The sequence below is a fragment of the Peromyscus eremicus genome, chromosome 8b (assembly GCF_949786415.1).
Source record: "Peromyscus eremicus chromosome 8b, PerEre_H2_v1, whole genome shotgun sequence".
In the NCBI taxonomy this organism is placed as follows: Eukaryota; Metazoa; Chordata; class Mammalia; order Rodentia; family Cricetidae; genus Peromyscus; species Peromyscus eremicus.
This window is the reverse complement of record NC_081424.1, coordinates 58863410-58883011: the sequence shown is the minus strand read 5'-3', so window position 1 is coordinate 58883011 and position 19602 is coordinate 58863410. Positions and strand designations below refer to the sequence as shown.

At 52.3% G+C, this 19602-nt stretch overlaps 1 protein-coding gene across 1 annotated transcript in view; it reads left to right on the top strand.

The window, feature by feature from the left end:
- Positions 1-2711: 2711 nt before the first annotated feature.
- The window catches only part of Pde10a (phosphodiesterase 10A), a 187792-nt gene continuing 170901 nt past the window's right edge, over positions 2712-19602 (top strand). Inside the window, exon 1 of the mRNA XM_059272855.1 lies at positions 2712-3612. Within this exon, the coding sequence (XP_059128838.1) occupies positions 2712-3612 (901 nt within the window). The remainder of the gene's footprint in view (positions 3613-19602) is intronic.

Here is a 19602-nt window from a genome sequence, read left to right as displayed (position 1 = left end):
AACTGCTGTCTTACTATTCTTTTAGTTTTCAATCCCTGCAAGCTGGGCTGACACTTCACCTGAGGTGAGGAGAATCATTTTTTTACCAAGAGCATTGAGACAGCCGGGGCACCTGATCACCTTGGCCAGTACCCCTAACATCCACAGCTGCGGTCGAATCGAACTACAATCCGAGATGTCATTCCAACACTAACTACACAGCCAAGTTTAGGAACACCACCACAGCACTCCTTAAGGCTCAATGATGTGTTTATCACAAGGGGTTTGCAGTGACAAGGTCCAGCAAGGTCCGGGTGTATCCGCAGAGAAATGACAAAGGGAAGGGAAATACCAATCTGAGACCTACCAGTCTTTAGATCTGCGTTCGGAATTCAAAGTGGCCAGGTGCCTAGAAGACCTAAATGAACAACTGTGGACGCCAGTCAGTGTTAAGGGAGGGGGGGCGGGCGATCAAGATGTAATTGCCTATGTACACCTCCTCCGAGCGCTCTTCCGTGGTTACACACTTTGTGACTTTGTAATTTGTCCAGGATACGCGTCCCTTCCAGAAAGCAACGCCGGGAACCAACCGGATGGAAAATAGAAGACTGACTGACTGACTCTGGAAAAGGGTTAATGAGAGTTTGAGTCCTGATCTAACAAAGACTAAGAGAACAAATATTTGATGCTTTTCACCCGCCTACTGCGCCTTCAAGGTAGCTTATATCCACCTAGAAGTAAATTTTTGAGTACCTGGAAAATCGTTTTAATAACTTAAAAACCAACGACCGATAAGGCTTAAGCGGCATGAAAAACGGCATGCCCTGTAAAGAATGAACGATGAACTCTTCGAGGAGAAATCCCCTTGGCTCAACCGCTTTTGCAAGGAGCATCCAGTCCCGGAAACCCGGCACTAACGCCAGCTCTCAGCCACGCCAGCAAGGGTCGGGTCTGTGCGGCTCAGAAGACACAAGCCTGAGGCTGCAGATAGAGACCTGGTAGCACCACTCGTTCTGACTATTTTTTTCTTCACAGGGGTCAGGAGTTGGGGAGGGGATGAGAAAAACAACGTCTCTACACTCTTAGCCCCCAAGGTAAGAGTCACAATACCATTTTCCTGTTTCCCAAATTCAAGGATTCCCCTAAAGTGGACTGGCTCCACACGCTGAGGCGGTCTGTCCCGGAATTGCCAAAACGCCCCGGGAACTTGATGTGTCAGAGGACACCCGAAGCACCACGTCCCTGGAATGCCACCTGGTCAGTTTGGTGCAACTGTGACTGTTCCTTTTCCACACTTAGGGGTTTGGAGTCGGGAGTCGGGAAAAGACTTCACTTGCAGAAGAATGTGGAACTCGCTACAAACCAAAAATCCTGAAAAACGTCTGAATGAAAAAGAAAACTCTGATGTGGAGAAGTGGTCCCTGGCAGGTCGCAAGCCACGAGTCCCAGCCCTGGGTCAGGCGAGCCGCTGCACCGCAGCACAAGCTTGGGTGCTGGGCTGTGGCTTTCGCGCTCTCTCAGGGGAAGATAACCCCGACCAGTCTATCAAGAGGCAACCAGGACACTGCCCCACACTCCAACCGGGTGTGCAGAGACGGTCCCTGCAGGTGAGCGCCGAACGCTAGCACCTGCACTTGGGCTTGCAGGCAGGCTAGTGAAGCGCGCCCAACTTCCGAAGTTCCTTGTTCAGAGAGCCCAGTGGGCCAGTTTCCTTCTACAGAAGCGGTCTGGACTGCAGGCTGCTGAAGTAGTAGGGGGCAGAAGTAAGCCGCTGGCGACAGATGGCCTCTGGGTTTCAGAGCTAAGAACTCTTTTAAGTTTTGTATTTTGAGCCCTAGTTTGCTCTTTCTGTCTTCCAGTCCCGCTGGGACCAAGTGGGCTGGCGCACACGAAGTTCGTTTTAAAGCAAGTATGGGAAAGGGAGTCCCAGGATGAACCGCCTTTTGAGACCTAATGGGAACTCTGCCTTGATCTTAAAACTCCTGCTAAGTGTCCGAATTTGAATTTCCCTCCCGGAGCCCTGGCTGAACCCTGCTCGGTAGATGCAGCTGGCCGGCTAAAGGGAGGATTCCCTGGCTCAGGTCACCCGCAGGCGGATGTGGCTCGCACACTGCTTAGAGCAGCTACCAGGCTGTGGGTTTAGAATCTGGAACGCCAGACCCAGATGTGGCACTGCCAGGGAGACTGGCCGGCCAGGGGCACACACCACGCGCAGAGTGCCGGGGTGCTGGGGCCGGACGCGGCGGGGCCGAGTCCCAGCGGACGCGCAACGTGGGCGCGGGCGGTGGCGGCACGGGGAGCGCCTGCTCCGCCAGTGGGCGTTTTCTGCCGCCGCCACCGCCGCCGCCTCCACGGGCAGCGGCACTGCGGCGCTTTTCTCCCCTGGTTTGGAGCAGTCGCCGCGGCTCGGGCTTCGGAGCGCGCACACACCACGCCCCGCCCCGCGGGCAGCGTCCCTGCAGCCCCTCGCCCGGCGGGGAAGGACGAGGATTGTGCGCACCAGCCCGCACCGAGGCGCTGCGACTCGGGACTCGTCCCCAGCCCGGGGTCCTCTTGAATCCCAAAGGAAACATGATGTGAACCCCCAGCCGGCGAGGCACCCAAGACGCGAGCGGCGGACGGGACCTGAGCCTGTGCACCGCGGGGAGGGCTGGTGCTGCGGGGGCGGAGCCCGCCGAGTGCCGGCCGCCGCGCCCTCCCGCCTGCCCCCTTGGAGGCTGGGGAGGAGGGCCATGGCCAGCCCGGAGGAGCGGTTCGCTCCCCGCCCCCAGGCCCCGCTGCCAGCGGCTGGGGACGAGCCTGGTCGCGGCCAAGTCCGTCAGGAACCCCGGCGCGGAGAGGCCAGCGGGTGGAGCGCAGTGGGCCTGAGCTTGGCCCGGGAGCTGCCTGGCTGCGGCCGGGAGGAGCTTGCGGCGCCCCCGCCCCTGTCCCGGTCCCTGTCTCCCGCAGGCCACGCCAGCCCTGCTGGGGGCCCCAGCGCCCTCTCCGCGCTCAGCGCCGGCGGCTGCGGCTGGGTGGCGGCCCGCGCTCCCTCGGCGCTCGCCTTCTCCTCCCCTATCCCCTCCTCCTCCTTTTCATCTTCCTGGTACTTCTGGCCGCCGCCCCCCCTGCCCCCTCCCCCTCTCGTCCCCTCCTCATCTGCCTTCCACCTCCCCGTGCGTCTCCCGAGAAGGGAGGGCGCAGCGGCGGCTGGAGGAGGAGGCGGCGGCGGCGATGCTGGCGGAGGAGGAGGAGGAGGAGGACAAGAGGCAGCTCCCTTGAGCGTCCCCCCCGGCAGTAGTCACCGCAGCGGCGGTGGCAGCGGCGGGCGGCGGCGGCTCTTCCTCTCGCCTGCGATCCTAGGCTTGCTGCTCCCAGCCCGCGCCGGGCCCCGGCCACCGCCGCCGCCGCCGCGGCTCCCCCTCCACCCGGGCGCGCGCCGCACAGACTCCCCGGGCTTTCCGGGCGCCGGCGGGGGCTGCCCTGGCCTCGGCCCCGGCTCTGCCGCCGGTGGCCGAACTCCGTGGCGGCCCCGAGGCGCCGCCTTCCCCCTAGCCACCGCCTGGCCGCTGCTCTTCGGCTCCGACATGGAAGATGGACCTTCTAACAATGCGAGTTGCTTCCGAAGGCTGACCGAGTGTTTCCTCAGCCCCAGTAAGTGGTCGGGCTCCACGTTCCCCGCAGCCCAGGTGGTTTCTCTCTTGGTGGGGGTCGAGTTGGGGCCTTGGCTCATGGGGTAGGGAGGGAACTGCTGCGGTGGTGGGTGGCCGGCAAGGTGCGTGTGTACCCAGGCGAGATCGGCCAGTGGGCCCCAGGAAGCTGGTGGCACCTCCGTGGCGTTCGGGACCGCCGGTCAGCGTAGGGACACCGGGCTTTCCCAAGCCCCGAGTGCGCGCAGAGGAAGGGTGAACCGGAGGGTGTCGGGAGCCAGACATTTAGAAACTAACCTGCTTCCCCAGAGCTGTCCCTGGCCACTTTGACCTGGCCCATTATTTAGACCATTAAGTTTGTCACCGATTATTCCATGATTCTCTCCAGCCTGTGACCACTAGACTGGACTGGAGTATAGACGCTTCCTTCCACTGGGGGTCCCGGGGATCCAAACCACTGGATTCCTGAAGCTGCGGTGGGGGCAGGCAGGGCTCGGGAACCTGAGGCTTCCAAATGTAAAGGGAAGGCTGGGCTTGCGCCTAAGTGTCCATGTTCTGGCGCATGGACCAGTGGTATGGAACTGGATGCGCCCACCCTCATGAAGAGGACGCATCCCCCCAGCCCACCTCACACAGATTCTTGGTAGCTGGTGCTGCTTGTGTGGGTAAAGAAAGAGGAGGAACAATGGGGCATTAGCATGGAAGAAAAAGAGGCACCTCTGGTTCACTCCGACCCACTGGACGACAGGAGCATGACCATTCTGCCTCTCCACTCTCAGGCGCGGGGCTGAAAGCCTGCTGGGGCAGGGGCAGCAGAAGGCGTGTCATGGGGTGGGGGACGACGACAAGATTGATCAGAGGAGTCAAGCAGAGCTTCCCTGGAAAGAAGGAGGCAGGCAGGAGATGTTGAGGGAAGAGACTCCAGATGCGCAGAGGAAGGAGTCGCTGCGGTTGTTGATGGAGGGCGAGCAGGGTGAGGACCAGAACACTGGGTCAGGAGGGGACTAGGTGGGACCGGGTGGGAGAGTCTGTGCTCTGAGAGGGCACATCCATGGGAAATTGGGAGACTCTGGCTCCCGCCGGGCCCTGAGCGTGGATTTGGTGCCACAGTCCACCGCGTGCGCACCCGAGCCTTTGTCTGCATCTCGCTGGAAAGCCGCGCTTTTAAAGCCTTGCTTTCACCAGGCAGATTCTGCCAGGTTGCAAATTAGCTTTCTTGCTACTGCTCTCAAGTACCACTCACTCCTTGACTAGGGCGGACCTCGGTTCTGGGACATGGGATACCTGGGTTGAGACCCTCCTCAGGACCAGAGCTGGTCTAGGTGCCCGCCCAGGGGCTCTTAGGGTACAGCCACCAGGAGGACGATCATGTTCCCTCCAGGACCCAGTTGACTCCTGTAATCCTTCCTCCCCAGCCCTGGGTCAGTTCATGATGACCACATGGCCCAATGGCCACTCACACATCTGCAGGCAGCGTTCAGCAGAGCTCTGCTTATAATTGCTTATTGGCTTGATTGCCTCAAAGGGTGTGGACTCTGCTCCCAGCTGACCTCTAGTTCTGACGCTTCCCTCCCCAGCCCCATCCCATGTATTTGTGACTTACAGAGCACTGTGCTTTGAGCATCTATGTATAAGCTTGTGCTCTTGCCCTTGGATTGTGAGATTGACTACACTCCCCAAAAGGGACTCTGGGGATTAGCCCTAGGTTGGAAGGGTAGGAGAAGGTGGGGTCCATAGACTCTCTTGAGGTTGTTGGAATAAACCTCAGGCCTATGACTAGGCTTGCCCCGGGTCTTTTTCCTGATGTACATTTCATTTTTTTTTCCTTTACAAAATAAATATCTTTTCTCTTTTGGCAACTGGTGTGTGTGTGTGTGTGTGTGTGTGTGTGTGTGTGTGTGTGTGTGTGTATGTGCTTGAGCATGTTCAAGTGCACATTTGTAGGCCACTGTACACTTTTTTTGAGATTAGGGTTTGCATTGTGTATATCTGAAGATGCTGTCTTTGTCAGGGCATGGGGCTGGCATTGTGGTAGAAATTATGGTTCTGGATAAAGATGAGCAACTGCAAAGAGATCTGAATTACCTTGGGTAATAAAGGGTACCCTACCTGAGGGAGGCGGTTTCCAGGGATCTACTCTGTATATAGTTCCAACTGGGAGAAGCCAACCCTGCTATGGCATGCTCACTCTTGTCCCCAGGATAGACGCACAAGGCCCTACAGCTTTGTATGGGATGCTACTAGGTGGAAAGTACTAGAGTACTTGTAGACAGTCTGTTCTCATAAACCCTCGACTCAAAAGTAGGAGAGGAGGTTGATACCCTGAGGGAAGGCTGCTCTCTGCCCCCCTGCCCCTGGCACCACACACTTTTAGGGCTTATGTTTCTGTTTGCAGCCAAAGAACAGGCCACCTGGGTCTCAGTTGCTGAAGTATCTGAAACTTGGCAGTTTTCTGGGGGGAGGTGGAGGGAAATGAGCCTTTTGGGAAGAGCTTGTGTATTCTCCAAGGATATGAAAATACACAAAGGTGTTCAGATGTGTCCCTGTGGAGTTTGTATCCGTTTCTTCTTTCACTTTGATCTCTTCGTGAGCCAAACAAACTGTCATGTGCAGGCTGCTGAGCCCAGCTGCTTCTCGGATAAGTGCACACTGCAATTCTCCTGTCTGAAAGCAAACCCCGTATGGAGGGGACAATAGCCCCTGTTCTGTTCCCGTTTTGTTCTCATTTTGGTTCACCTGATCATACACCACGCAGCAGACACTTGTCTGAAACCAATGCCGTGTGCTAGAGCCTGCCCTAGACAGTCCCTTTCACGGAAGCATCTGGAAGCCACAGACCTGTCCTGGGCTAGTAGACCAGGGTGAGAAGGGACCTCCTAAGTGGGACTTGGCTCAGTGTGGATGCTCAGTGCTACAAGTGGTCTTCCTGCTCTTCTGTCTGAATCCACATCATTTCCTGTCCTCTGCTGACCTCTAGACCTCTGCTTCTCCTTCTACTGTTGGGAGAGCTGCCGGTTGAGTAGGAAAATCTTGTCCATGGAGAGACAACAATTGTTCTGGAGCATCCTCACAGTTCATTTTGCATGGGGCTTGGGGTCACACTGACAGCCCAATGGAAATTGCAGTCAGCTTCCTGTAACAGATACAGGCTGTCTGTGCTATCTAGTCAGTATTGTGGATGCATAGTGGCATGCTGGAGGAAGCATTGCCTGGGAAGGGCAGGAGACACACCTGTGGGAAATACAGCTCTAAGGGTGAGACTCTGAAGCCACAAATACCTCCTGCCCGCAAATGTCTCTGTGTGTTGTGTTTTACCAGTGAACTACTGTGAAGGACAGAAGGAACTCCATGCAAAGGAAAGGGGTGGGGATTGTGGGGGAGGATATAAAGAAAGCAAGGGAAATAAGATCAGAAAAGTTTGTGAATGCAGAGCGCCAGTGCCTCCCCGCTGTAAACTACTGCGTGCTTCCCGGATATTCCAAACAGCAAGTGTACATTCACGCGACACACAAGCCTGTCACTTGCCACTCTTACACTGTCTCCTGGGGTGTGAGGACTGCGTGGCCGGCACTAGGATACACTGAGATAAATATGATCCCTGTGAAGGCAAGTGCCCCCGGCCGGCACTGCAGATAACAGCAGACTTCACAGTTAGGGTGTTCTTGTCAGCTCTGTGAAGCTGCTGCTGCTGCTGCAGAGGAATACCAGGCTCGGGTCTAGACCAGCTACGGCCCCATTCACAGCTTCTCGGTGAGGACCCACGTGGTCTAGAGTGTAACTGTGTGTGGGATGCAGAGATGGCCCCTCTATTCTCCCAAAGACATGGCATACAGGCACGGGTGCCCCAACAGGTGACACGAATAGCAAGCTGTGAATTCCTGCCCGGCTGGGTGTGGGCAGTGCGCGTCATCAGCTATCCGTGGAGGGGTGAGCTGGTTTTTGGCTGGGTCAGCAGTCCAAAGGGCAAAGCTATTTAAACTGGGTGGTGTTATGCTATTTAGATTATTAATATGCAATCCTATGAAATCTTGCTTTTAATTTGAAATAAACCTATGTGGACAGAGGAATCTCCCGAAGGTTTGAATGAGAAGAACTAGAATATTAAAAGGCTGGCCTTCTATCTCAAATTGATACATTGGTCTCAGAGGGATTTTTGCACACAAAGCGTTTTGCTCCCTAGAACAAAGAAGAGCAGGTTGACTATCAGGCGGGTTAACCTTGTGTGGGGAACAATTTGCCAATTAGCACAATCGCCACCCTGCTTATTTTAAAGGTAACCCATACGACTGGGCAGATCCTTCAAGTCTGTCTGAAGGAAAACTCCCAGGGGCACATTATCTAAGGCTGTGGCAAAGGGCAGAGCATGCGCCCATCATTTCTCAGGCCTGGCCATCTACAACTGCTCTGCTTTCACTCCTGACGACTGGCTTCCTTTCTAGAAGGCAGCTGGAGAGGACTATGGACAGGGACTTGTCTGTGTTCTGATGCTGAGGATAAGACAGTGGTGGGCCCGTGGGGAAGGTACATTATCTGCTTGTGTGGGAAAGTCTGAGGTGCCAGCATCGCAGAGCCGTGTGTGGGGAAGAGGTATGGCACCCGAAAGGAACCTGGACGCGCGTGGCCTTTTACCCAGAGTTTTCACCGAACTCTAGGGGCCCAGCAAATGTGTCCCACAGGATCAGTCCTCACAGGGCTGAATTTTTAGGAGAGGGTGGAATTTTTACTCCTGCGTCCCCAGCAAGGCTGGAAGGAGACTCAGAAGGAGGCTATACCAGACCCCAGCTTGGAAGACCCAGTGGGTGTTCTATTGGATGCCATGCCCAAGTCTCAAGGGAGTAGGGAAGGAAGTTTGTCTGGCAGAAGCCCAAAGAAAACCTTTTGGGTAAAGAAGGCACCTCTAGAAGTCATAGACAGGATCTTAGTCAGCTAAGGGGACAGGATTAAAGGCCTATGCAAAGGCCTTCTTGTAAGGGACAGTCCTCTGAGTTCAGAGACAGGTGTGAAAGAAGGCCAGCAGACCTTGCATGGTGCTGCTGGGGCAGAGAGGTCTCTGGCAGAGTCCTCAGCAGGGGGGACCTCGTACATGACAACACATGGGGAGGTGGAGGATAGAGGGACAGGTGATATGATGGGTGGCTGTGTAGACATTGGACACCATGGTTCCTGGGTTGGAAAGCTGGGGGTGGGATGGGGTGTATGATTGGGATGGGAGTCAGTCAGGATGTACCTTTGTAGTCATAGGTGTCTTGGCTTGGGCGGTACCTGCTCTCTACTGCTCTCTAGTGGTGTAGACAGCAACCACCCAGAAACCAAGCAAAACACACCAAAAAAGGTAGGCAGAGAATTCATACAGAGAGCTGCCCTTGGGCTGTGAAGGTCAGTCTGGAAGGAGCTGTGCAGTATGGCCAGCCGTGGTGTGCAGAGCAATCGGGAGAAGACGGGCCAGGTAGATGGGCCCTGGGCTGGAGGGGCAGAGTGAAAGGTGCGCTGCTGGAGTGTGGAGCCGCAGCCTCAATGATGATGTCTGGTATGTGACGAAACCCACAGGTTGGCCAGAACAGGGCTGTAGACATTGAGGAAAACTGAACATGGTTCTCGGTGCTAGGGGCCTTTGGGAGGGTTGTAAGCCTCTGAGTTCTCTGATTCATGTTCTGGAGGCTTATCTGACTGTAATTTGGGAAATGAATCTTGGGGCTGTTGGGGAAGGGAGTGTGCAGAGGCTGTTGAACTATGGGGATGACGGTGGGAGTGAAGTGTAATGGAGGGCCCACGAGGTGTTTGGAAGCATTAAGGGGGCTGCACACCTGTTGGGACGGGGGAAGAGTAGAGAATGCACGCCTGGGCTTCCGATGACTGGGGAGGGGCTCCGCAGGGGGGAGTGAGCAGGTGCAGGCGCAGGCAGGTTTGGTGGGTTTGGCAGGGGTGAGTCTGAGATGCTCAAGGTGTAGTAGATGCTAAAAATCCACGCAGACAAAGTCTTCCTCTCCCCAAGGCTGGAGAATAAGGAAAGAGGCATGGCATGTGATGTCCTCATGGGGAGTCAGTCTCTGAATGCTCTGTGTGAATCTGGAAGTTCTGAGACAGACAGACAGATAGCTGTGGTTGCCGAGGGGGGTCTTGGTGCAACGTCGGTCCTCCACTGAAGACTGAGGAATGAGAGGATGGTCCTGGCCTGAAGTGGATTAGCAATAAAGATTATGGTCCCCTAGGACTGAGGCAGTAGCTAGAGGTTCGTTGGAGAGTGGTTCTCCAGAGCGAGTAGTGGGAATGAGAGTCAGGCATGATGGGAGCAGAGAATGGAGGAGTGCACCAGATGGGAGTGGTCTGAGCACCTGGAGGTGACATGGGACAGACACATCATGGAATTCAAAGAGGAGCCTCGGAGATCAAGTAAGATCCAGGGGCCGGCATGTCCATAGGGTCCTTGACTAGGAGATCTGTGGAGTAAGGGTACCCCATGGCTGTGACTGATGGAGAGCTATGACTTCATCCCACAGATACTGAGAATGTTTGTCTACTGAAGCAACAGAGTCTGAAGAACTAGGCAAATGAACAAACAGCTCTGTAGGGGACCTAGGATGAGATGAGGTGTGGTGACCTGAGAATGCTGAGTCCCGAAGGGAGATGTTTTCTGTAGTGGGAACTGTGGGGACCATATTGCTGCTATCTCACAGTAAGAAAGTATGAAATGCTTCCTCAGATGCCAGCGTCCCATTACTCCAATTGTCCCGCATTTTGACCCTTTGGAGCAAGCTAGACAGGAAGGCAAGGCCTGAGAAAGCTTTTAGGGAACAGGGAGAATGAAGAGAAAGTCAGGGGCGTGGAAGGTCTCCTGGGTGCTTGGGAGGGGCACTTAGTAACCGGCAATTAGACGGGTGTGGGGGAGTGACCGGTGACATTTGAGAGTAAAGCAGTAACTTAGGAGGACATCTGCTGGGGGGCGAGGAGAGTGGCAGGGTCAAGGGGCAGGCCAGAGCAAAGGATTCAAGATCTTACAGAGCCAGGAAGGCTTCGCGTTGTGCCTTTCACAAACTTCCTAATGAGAAGCGACTCACAGGGTGACATCTGACTGTAGTCTTGGAAGAGGAAGAATTTGAGATCTGTGGAGGTGAACAAGAGGAAGATTCCAGAAAGAACAAGGGATGCATGTGAGCAGCGCGCTCCAAGGTGGAGATAGGAAGCCAGGATTGGGGGAGCATAGGATGGTAGTCACAGCAGTGGGGCTGTGTGGAGAGGGTGGTGCACAGAGCAGAGCGGTGGATCAACTGTGGAAGAAAACGTCCAGGGTTCAGGTTAAGGGAGGGGTAGGTGAGTATGGTGCGGTTAGATAATGTGATACACAAATCCTGAGTGCCAACTGGGAGCTGTTATAGTCCTGATGACGACAGTCGTGTGTCAAGGAAGGCCTATTCCTTCCTTTCACAGAGTCCCCATCTTGAGGGACCTGGATACAGGGTAGTGATGACGCATCTTAATGAGTGACATGGGAGAAGTGGACACTGGAGGGACAGAGTGCTCCGTGGCATTCTTTCCCAGGAGATGCTTTGCCTCCCTCAGGGCTTCCGGGAATCTGCCTGTCCTTGCCCTCTCTACCACATCTCTTACCTCATACAGTGTGCCTCATGTACCGACTATAGATAAATAGCTGGGGAGCTCAGATGCTGTGTCAAGTCCTTCTCTCTTCCAGGGGACCTTTTCTGTGCTGACAGCTGCCTGTCCAGGTCTCTCGTCCTTCCCGGGTCTGTTCAGGCCCTCTCTTGTCTGCTTCTGTCTGTCCTGCTGCACATTGCCCCCTTTGGGGTCTGTATTTCACTAGTCTTTGTCTGTCTCTAGGGTAGGGCAAATGCTTCATTCATAGACTCTTTGTCCGCCCTCCCAGGACACCTCCAAGCAGTCTACTGAAGGAACAAGGGAGGGTGTTTGAGTGGGAGAGTCTGAGTAAAATGGCCCTTTAACCGTGCTCGTTTTCCTAAAAGGGAAGAAACAATGAAAGAGTGTGGCTGCAGAGCTTTGCTGCACGACTCCAAACTTTATTTTATTCATTATTTTTTTTCCATGTAATCCAAATACACTCTTTGGCACCAGTGGCCAGGCGTTTGCGTCACTACGAACACAATACTTGACATGCAGTGAGGTCAGCAGGGAACAGGCAGCCTGAGTCCAAAGGAAGGAGTGAGTTGCATGTTCCACATTTGGGTAGACTCGCTTTCCCTGGGCTGGGCTAAGAGCCTTTGTTACTTTGATGAAAACATTTTCTGCAAAGCCAAGACGGAGTGTTGCATGGGAAGTCCTGAAACAATGCCATGGGTTTGGAGATGATGAATTATTTATCAAAATACAAGCAGATTTGGACAAGTTCTGCACGGAGAGCATTTTTCTTTGATGAGAGAGAAAGGAGGTGACTGGTAGGTAGGGAGTGTGGCCTGGTGCAGAGCAGAGCAGTGCGTAGGATTTATGTGACTTTCGTATGGGAAGGCAGCCAGGGTCTGGCCTTGTAGCCTAGGCTGGCTTTGAACTCATGAAGATCACGTCTTCCTTAGCCTCTCCAGCAACGGGGTTGCAGATGCCACCACCACACTGGCTTCTGTGCTTCTTGTCATAACCTGATTTGTTTCCAGAAGAAGGTCAAATGGTGTCTCAGAGGTCCCTTGTTGTGGTTCCCAGATGTGGCGGTAGTGATGTTTTTTACATGCTGTTCTAGGGGTCCCATATATTTTCAGATTTTCTCTGTGACCCAGGATCAGAAGTTTGCTTATGAAAACATTCTTGTCTAGCCAGTCACCGTGTCTTTTGGGGTAATACTCCTGGTTCTTGTGATTAACCGTATCATCTAATTTTTAAGGCCGATTAAAAAACTGGTTGTAAAGGCTCATAGTGATTAGAACAGCATGCTGCTGGCCCCAGACAGACAGACAAGCCAGAACAGCAGACCCAGAGACAGGTAGGCACACAGGATTTTGTGCATGTCCCACCTCACGTGGTAGAAGAAAGGGTAGATGGCTGAGAGATGAGCTGGGGACAAGATGGTATTGGCTCAGAAGAAAATGAGGTTGTCCCGTACACTGTATGCCCAGATTAAATTCCACATGGAGAATATATTTAATAGCAAAAAGAAGAAACTGTAAAAAAAAAATATCAAATTAATAAATAAATGAAATATCACGAGAAAATCCTTTCTGGCTTCAGATTAGAGGGAGCATTTTAAATGTGACTCAAAGTCCATCAGTAATCAAAGGAAATTCTGAGTGAACAAGGAGACAAGAGGAATCCCTTTTGTATGGCTCTGGACAGGAACCCCGAGGGAGTGGCCAAGGGCCTTCCCACTTTGAGCTGCTGTCAAAGCCAGAGCCGACGGCCTGTCCGCTAACACAAGGTGTTCTCAGAAGTGGTTAAGGACAACCAGTCCAGGGGTGTGAGCAAAGGGTGTGGAAAAAGAGAAGTGAGTGACTCCTTGGAGACAAACGCCCCACCCGCCCCCCAAAACAGTGTCCTGCTTCATCGTGGGGATGAAACGCACTTTCCAACAACGCTGGCTGCCAGTTTCACCTGCTGGCGAAAGTTAAGACACTTTATAGCTTTGTAGCACACCGTTGGTTGCGGGAGGGAGGCAAACCCTCTCACAGTTTCCTGAGGGGAGTATTAATTGGCGTAAGCCTTTGAAGAGGGCAATTTGTCAGTATTGATCAGTATTAAAAATGTATGTACCGGTGAACCAATAAATTGTTCACCTGGGACATTATCGTTAAGATGCTCTTCTGAGCTATCATAGTGACTTCCACCGTGGTGCACACACAGCGCAGGGTGGGGCCCGGGCAGACTGTCCACTTGGAGGGTCCCCTGACGTGGTTTTTGTCGAAGTGAAATCGAATACATTGAGACATAAACAAACACACAAAACGCCACCACCACCACCAAATAAGGAGTGCGGGACACCAGCATCCACACATGTACACCCTCAGGCACACGTATATTAGAAAGGACACAAGGAAATTTAGTTGACCTTACTGGGCTGTGTGGGGTGTCAAAAGGGAGAAGCGGGCTTTGCATAGATGGGGACTCAGAGTCAAAGGGAGACTTCACCGTGCACTGCTCTCTCTTCCGGTTTTAAGACCCATTCGGAAGTCACATTGGAGAATAATCGAGAAGGTACTGAAATGCTGTGTGATGGACCTGGAGGGGCTGGCGGTTGCTGAGGTTTTTCTTTGCTGTTTTTTTTTCTTATCGTCTTTCTGACGTCAGGCTTTTGTGTATCAGCTCCTGAAGTCTCTTCAATTGCTTTCTGTCTTCTCAAAATGTCAAGCTATGAATATTTAAAAAAGAAAAAAATAACAACAACAACAACACAGAGATCAACACCCTCCCTGTTCGTGAATCAGCCCTTTTCTGCGTCACATTTGGATCTGAATACCAAAGCACGTACTTCTGCTGTGATGTATTTCTCGCTGGTAGAGCCCTTGGCTTTGGACTTGAGGTGTCAAGTATTGCTTCGATGATGTTTGGAGGGTTGCCCAGTCGGGCTAAACTGGTAGAAACCACCGTGTTTGGCAGTCTTCATTGTGCGACTGCGAGCTCTGCATGTCAGCGCTTCTAGAGTGGGCGAAATGTGGACTCAAGTGATTCTGGCAAATAACGATACCTCTGAATGGGGTCCTGTTTGTCGTCAACCACTGTGTGGTGACTGCAACCTGGGGGCATGCACAGGGCAGGCAGGGGCAGAGGGCACTTGTACCTACAGCTCTCCTTGGCCTGCACTGTGCTAAGCTGAGTGACAAGCGGGTGAGTGCTCTCCCCAGCGGCTAGCCATCTACATGAGACCTTGAGGGAGCTTCCAGGCTGGGATGGACTGACCAGCCCCTGCTGGGGCCATATGCTGAGGCTTTAGTTATCCGCATCCTCATGCCTAGCCTCCTTCCTGCTCTTATCTCAGGCTTCAGCTGTAGAGTTGTTCCTCTAAGTAAGTGGGATTCTTTCCTCCCCCAACTCTAACCCCGATCTGGATGACAACCTACTCATTCTCCTGTGTCCTGCTTGTAATGTTGACATTTTTCTTTGTCTTATCACTTAATATTATTTCCTTCTAGTCCACCCATTGGTTTTATTTTAGCTGCCACTTCCTTCCTAGTTACTGAGTTTTGTGAGAAACTTTTTTTTTTCCCTAATGTCAACCTACTACAACCCCTGCAAGCCTCTCCTGTGGGTGGCATGCTCCTCCCCGGGTTTATGCAGGTCCTCTGCACCCTTTGACCTTTGAGAGCAGGAACCTGAATGTCTCCAGGCATGTTTTCTCTCTGAGGAGTGTTTCTGAAACCTCCACTCACAGCTCGCTCTTTTGGGAGGTGTGGGAACCTGGCCCTTCCTCTCCGCAGGGCACTGTGAGTCTCTCAGGGAAGGCCTTTGTTCTAGAAGTTGCTCTTGATGAATGGCATTAGGACTCTGCCTTAATTTACCTCTCACAGATCTCACTCTTTGAGAGTTTGGGCACCTTCTGTGTTGTGTAACAGGTCTGTTCTTTTTGTCGTAGGGCCCTCATTGGGAAATCTGTCCTTTGGTTTTTTTTTTTTTTTTTTTTCTAATTTATTTTGAGTTTTCTTTTTGTTTTATGTTGGTCTGTTTTTTAAATTTCTTATACCTAAATTTTTGAGATTCAAAACTGTTCTGACTTCTTAGGTCTGGAACCCAGTATGGCCGAAGTGCCTTGTGTCACCTCTTCATCCCTTCTCTTCCCTCTTGAGGGACAGGGTTGGTCTTGGTCAGACCTCATGCCTGGGCTGACAACCTCTCAGTGTTGAGAAGTTGCAGGTGTCTGTGTGTTGAGCCCCATCAGTCAGGTGCCAGAGCCCAGCACTCAGGACACCTGGGGTGATTACTTGTTTGCTCAGCTTTGGAAGACAAGGGGGGACCATGCCTCCAGAGGAAGGGCAGAACAAGTGAGCAGTTGTCATTTCCTGGGTCCCTTCCCCAAATGGGGGCATGGCAGTGACATCTGAGCAGAGGGAGCCTGGTCAGGAAGAGAGGACCCGCCTGCCAGAGGTCTCTGCTCTGCCTGGAAGGTGTTTTCTATGCTTGCAGGAAGTGAAAGCTTCTGGAAGCAGTGGCAGCAGGAAAGGCAGGACTTGTCCAGCAAACTCCACTTTCTTGGCAAGAAATGAAAGGAAAATGTGTTCAAAATAAAAGGGAAGAATTTTTAGAAAGAGAAAGAACTAAAAAAAAAAAAAAAAAAAGAATAAAAATAAAAAGCAATTGTCACTCGAATTCTTCCATTTAGGGCAGGCTATTTGGAGAGGCTGTGGTAGGCATCTCCCCCTCCCCCCATTTATTGAGACTCTGCCTCTCCAGCAGGCCTGTCTCTGCCCTGTCCCAGCTCTGAGTGCCTCCAGTTGACTTAGCCCAGACCTGGGAACTAATGTGGTGCCTCCTACTGTGTGTTCAGTGGAAAGCCAGGGGACTGGCTCAGGTGGGACAGGCCTGGTGCAGGCAGGGCACACCCACATGGCCCCATCTTTCTCAGGAGGTAGGCAACGGGCAGGACCCTGTGCTTGGCTTGTAGAAGTTCCCTCTCATAAGGGGCTCTGGACTGGAGGACTTAGGGCTTGTTAGTCTTTCTCCTGTCCTTGTGTCTTCATTTTTTTCCCCCCTTATAACTTAAGCTCTAACTTGAAAAGTGACGATGTGCAGTTGGGTCCTTGAGGACTAGATTTTTGAACAGGCTGCATTTTGAACTCCCCGAAAAACGTTCTGTATCTAGTTTGCATGTATTAGAATGAAGCTGTCAATAAATTGCATTAATTCAAGACTGCAAATGATTGGGGATTGCACTTTTTTCTTTTGCAATTGTTTAGAATCCTTTAGTTCTATAGAATGGACATGTACTCTTCTTAAGAAACCACTGACTGGTTCCTGCCTCAAAAAAGTTGTGTATTGGTGCTAGCCATTACAGCCCTAGCCGTCTTTTCCCTGTGCTCTGTTGCGGGTGTGTGTGTGTGTGTGCGTGTGTGTGTGTGTGTGTGTGTGCTCTAGGTGGCACCTGTGTCCTGTGCAGATACAGTCATCTATTCTGGGAGTTGAGCTGTCTCCCTGGATGACTGAGTGCCCCCGGGACAGCTTGCCCAGTGGGACCTGGATGCAGGGATTGCAGGAAGCACTACTGCAGGACACATCTGTGTTGGAGGACAATTTGCCTCCAGTCTCCCCTCTTTAATTTCTCAGAGCTCCTTTTTGTGGATCTGTGAAGTAGATGTTCAGTAAATGTCGGCTTTCTTCAGTGCCTTCTCTGCCAAAGAGGAGATTCACAGGAGTGTTTTTTGTTTGAGACAGGGGCTCACGATATGACTCTACTGTCGTGGAACTCACTATGTAGACCAGGCTGGCTTCAAACTCTCACAGAGATCCTCCTGCCTCTGCCTCCTGAGTTCTAGGATTAAAGGGGTGCACCACCATGCCTGGAGCAGACTTGTTTTTTAGTGGGACTACTTTGGAATTCTGCATGGAGCATAGGAATGTTCTATCTGTAATATTTCGTTTTGACTTCATACTGAGTGAGAGTGTTTAACGTAAAAAGAGAGGAGGAGGAAACAGAGAATTCCCAGAGATCCTTAGGGTATGGCTTTTGCTTTTGAAAGAGGCCCTGACTTCACTTCATGAAAGTCCTCCAGTGATGTCATTGTGGGGTGGGGCCAGAGCTTCACTGAGGTCTATCTTCCCTCCCATCCTGGGCTGTGTGGAACTGGCCTGCTCTGTGCCAGTCTGGCCCATTTTCCTGAGAAGACCCGACATGGTCCTATTTTGGGATGTGACCTGCTGTGGATCGTGCAGGGTGCTTTGGCCTCTCTTTATTGTTGCTTCCTCTCTTACTTACGTAAGGATGCTTACGGCTGTCCCCCAGTGGGAGAAGCCAGGAGGCTATCTGCAGGCCAGCTCCGAAGTTGGGCTGGTGACATCAGAAACCAGCTGTGGTAAGCAAACCTTTTGGAAACGCTCAGCCAACTGCTGGTTTAGTTCTAGTTCTGGTGGTGTCTGAATTACCCCAGTTTCAGCGAGGAAAATTCCTCAAAGTCAGAGCTGTGGTTAAGGCCAGGCCTTCTCATGAGGGAGGTGATCCATGGCCAGCATAGAGGGAAGGACAAACACAACCTCAGGCTGGCAAGAGCGGCTGCTGGTGTCTCCTGGGTGAGAGACATCAGTTCCAGGAGCCCTACCCCACGTGCTCGAGCGAGGCTGCCCCTGACTTTGGCCCCCAAATACTCTTGTTGGAGGTCCAGTGATGCTCCTGGCCTAGCGGGGGACACCTGGCAGAAAGCAGAGGCCAGGGGTGTACCCGAGGCACAGCTCAGACTACTTCAGGTGAGTCTGGCATGATAGAGACAGGCCACCACTGCTGAGCCAGTCACAAGTGGGCTGAGAAGATGGTCTAGCGAGCGCCAGGGTTTCTGTTTCATTTTGAGGGAGGCAACCCTCTCCCTTGGAACTTCAGGAAGCTATTGATCTTCTGGGCACACTCCTGTTAACCACCGCACAGCCATCTTCTCGGATGCAGACTCCACAGCAGGCCAGGGTGACCTCTTGATCTTTTGCTCTGGTGGGCGCAGCACTCTGTTCCTACCCAAGTCAGCTTTCCTTGGAGCCTGAAGGACATTTTTAGAAGATGAGAATGTTTAGATTTTTACCTAAATCTGTGTCACTGATTTTCATGTTTCTCAGAATTATGCCCAATATCACTTTGCAGACACAAATCAGAGGCAGGTATAATAAAAACAAATGTGCCTGTTCTTGAACCGTTGGACCTGTGTGGAATTTACCTTAAGCAGGATACTTGCATTTGGAAAGTGGTGCCAGGATGGTTGCTGGTTCGAGGCCAGCCTGGTCTACCTAATGAGTTCAAGACCAGACCCAGAGCTGTGAGACACACACTCCCAAAACCAAACAACAACAACAAAGCAAAAGAAAAAAAATAACAAGAGAATACTTTAAATGCTTCATGTGAGGTAGATCTGGGTCAGAGACAGGACACAGCATCATCTTCTTGCGGAAACTGACATTCCTATTTGGAGGTTGATGACATCCTTAGAATGGCTGACTGGTCAAGAAGTCTGAGTGACATCCTTGTTCTTTTGATCCTAAATAGTTCCTGTTTGCCCTAGTGGAGATTTTAGAAGTGCAGCATCAATCACTTGTTATTTAGGCCTGCCAGCCAGGTCTCAGCAGACCTAACTCATGAGTGCATGACCTATGTCCCTTGTCCATCACCCTCAGGGCATGGTTCAGTAACCAAAGTGGAGAGAGACGCTGTGAAGGGGCGGAGCCTGGGAAAGCGGCATTGGCCTCCCCACAGGAGCCCAGGGAAAGACTGAGTTCACTCAGATCCAAGTTCTCTGGGATCTCAGGACATGGAAAGTCTCAGCGGTAACACCCAGAACTCTGCAGACAAGTCGATGTTTCTGCCTTCGGTCTTCAGGGAAACTTGGTTCTTTACAGTGAACTTGTCCCAGATGACAATGGTGTCTGTTTATAGGATGTCATGTGCTGATTGACATATACACCCAGGATGATTAAATCAAGCTAAATAATGTCTCTGTCCCCTTACCTCCACATCAAATTCTACTTATTAATCTTGCAATAGACACTATTATAACTGTGGTAAGGAAGACATTCCTCCTGCTTCATGAAAACTTTGAACACTGCACACTACTTCCTTCTCCCTGTGCCCACAGCCTCATCCGGCCTCAGGAACCTGCCTCCCCACTGCCTTATAATGGTGACTTTCTAGATTTCACATCTAAGCGCCACTGTGTAGGGACTGTCATCTTGCTTGACTTATTTCCTATGTCTCCTCTCCATTTCACGACTGACCCTCTCTTAGTCCCAGAAGAGAAGTCTTTTCAATCTGGAATCTTAACATATGGTTCTTTTTCTAGAGTGTCGAAACCTCCGGGGCCCTGAGCAGTGGTGCAGTCAGAAGCTTCTGACCCTGAGGGGGAAGCAGGGAGACCAGGAGCAG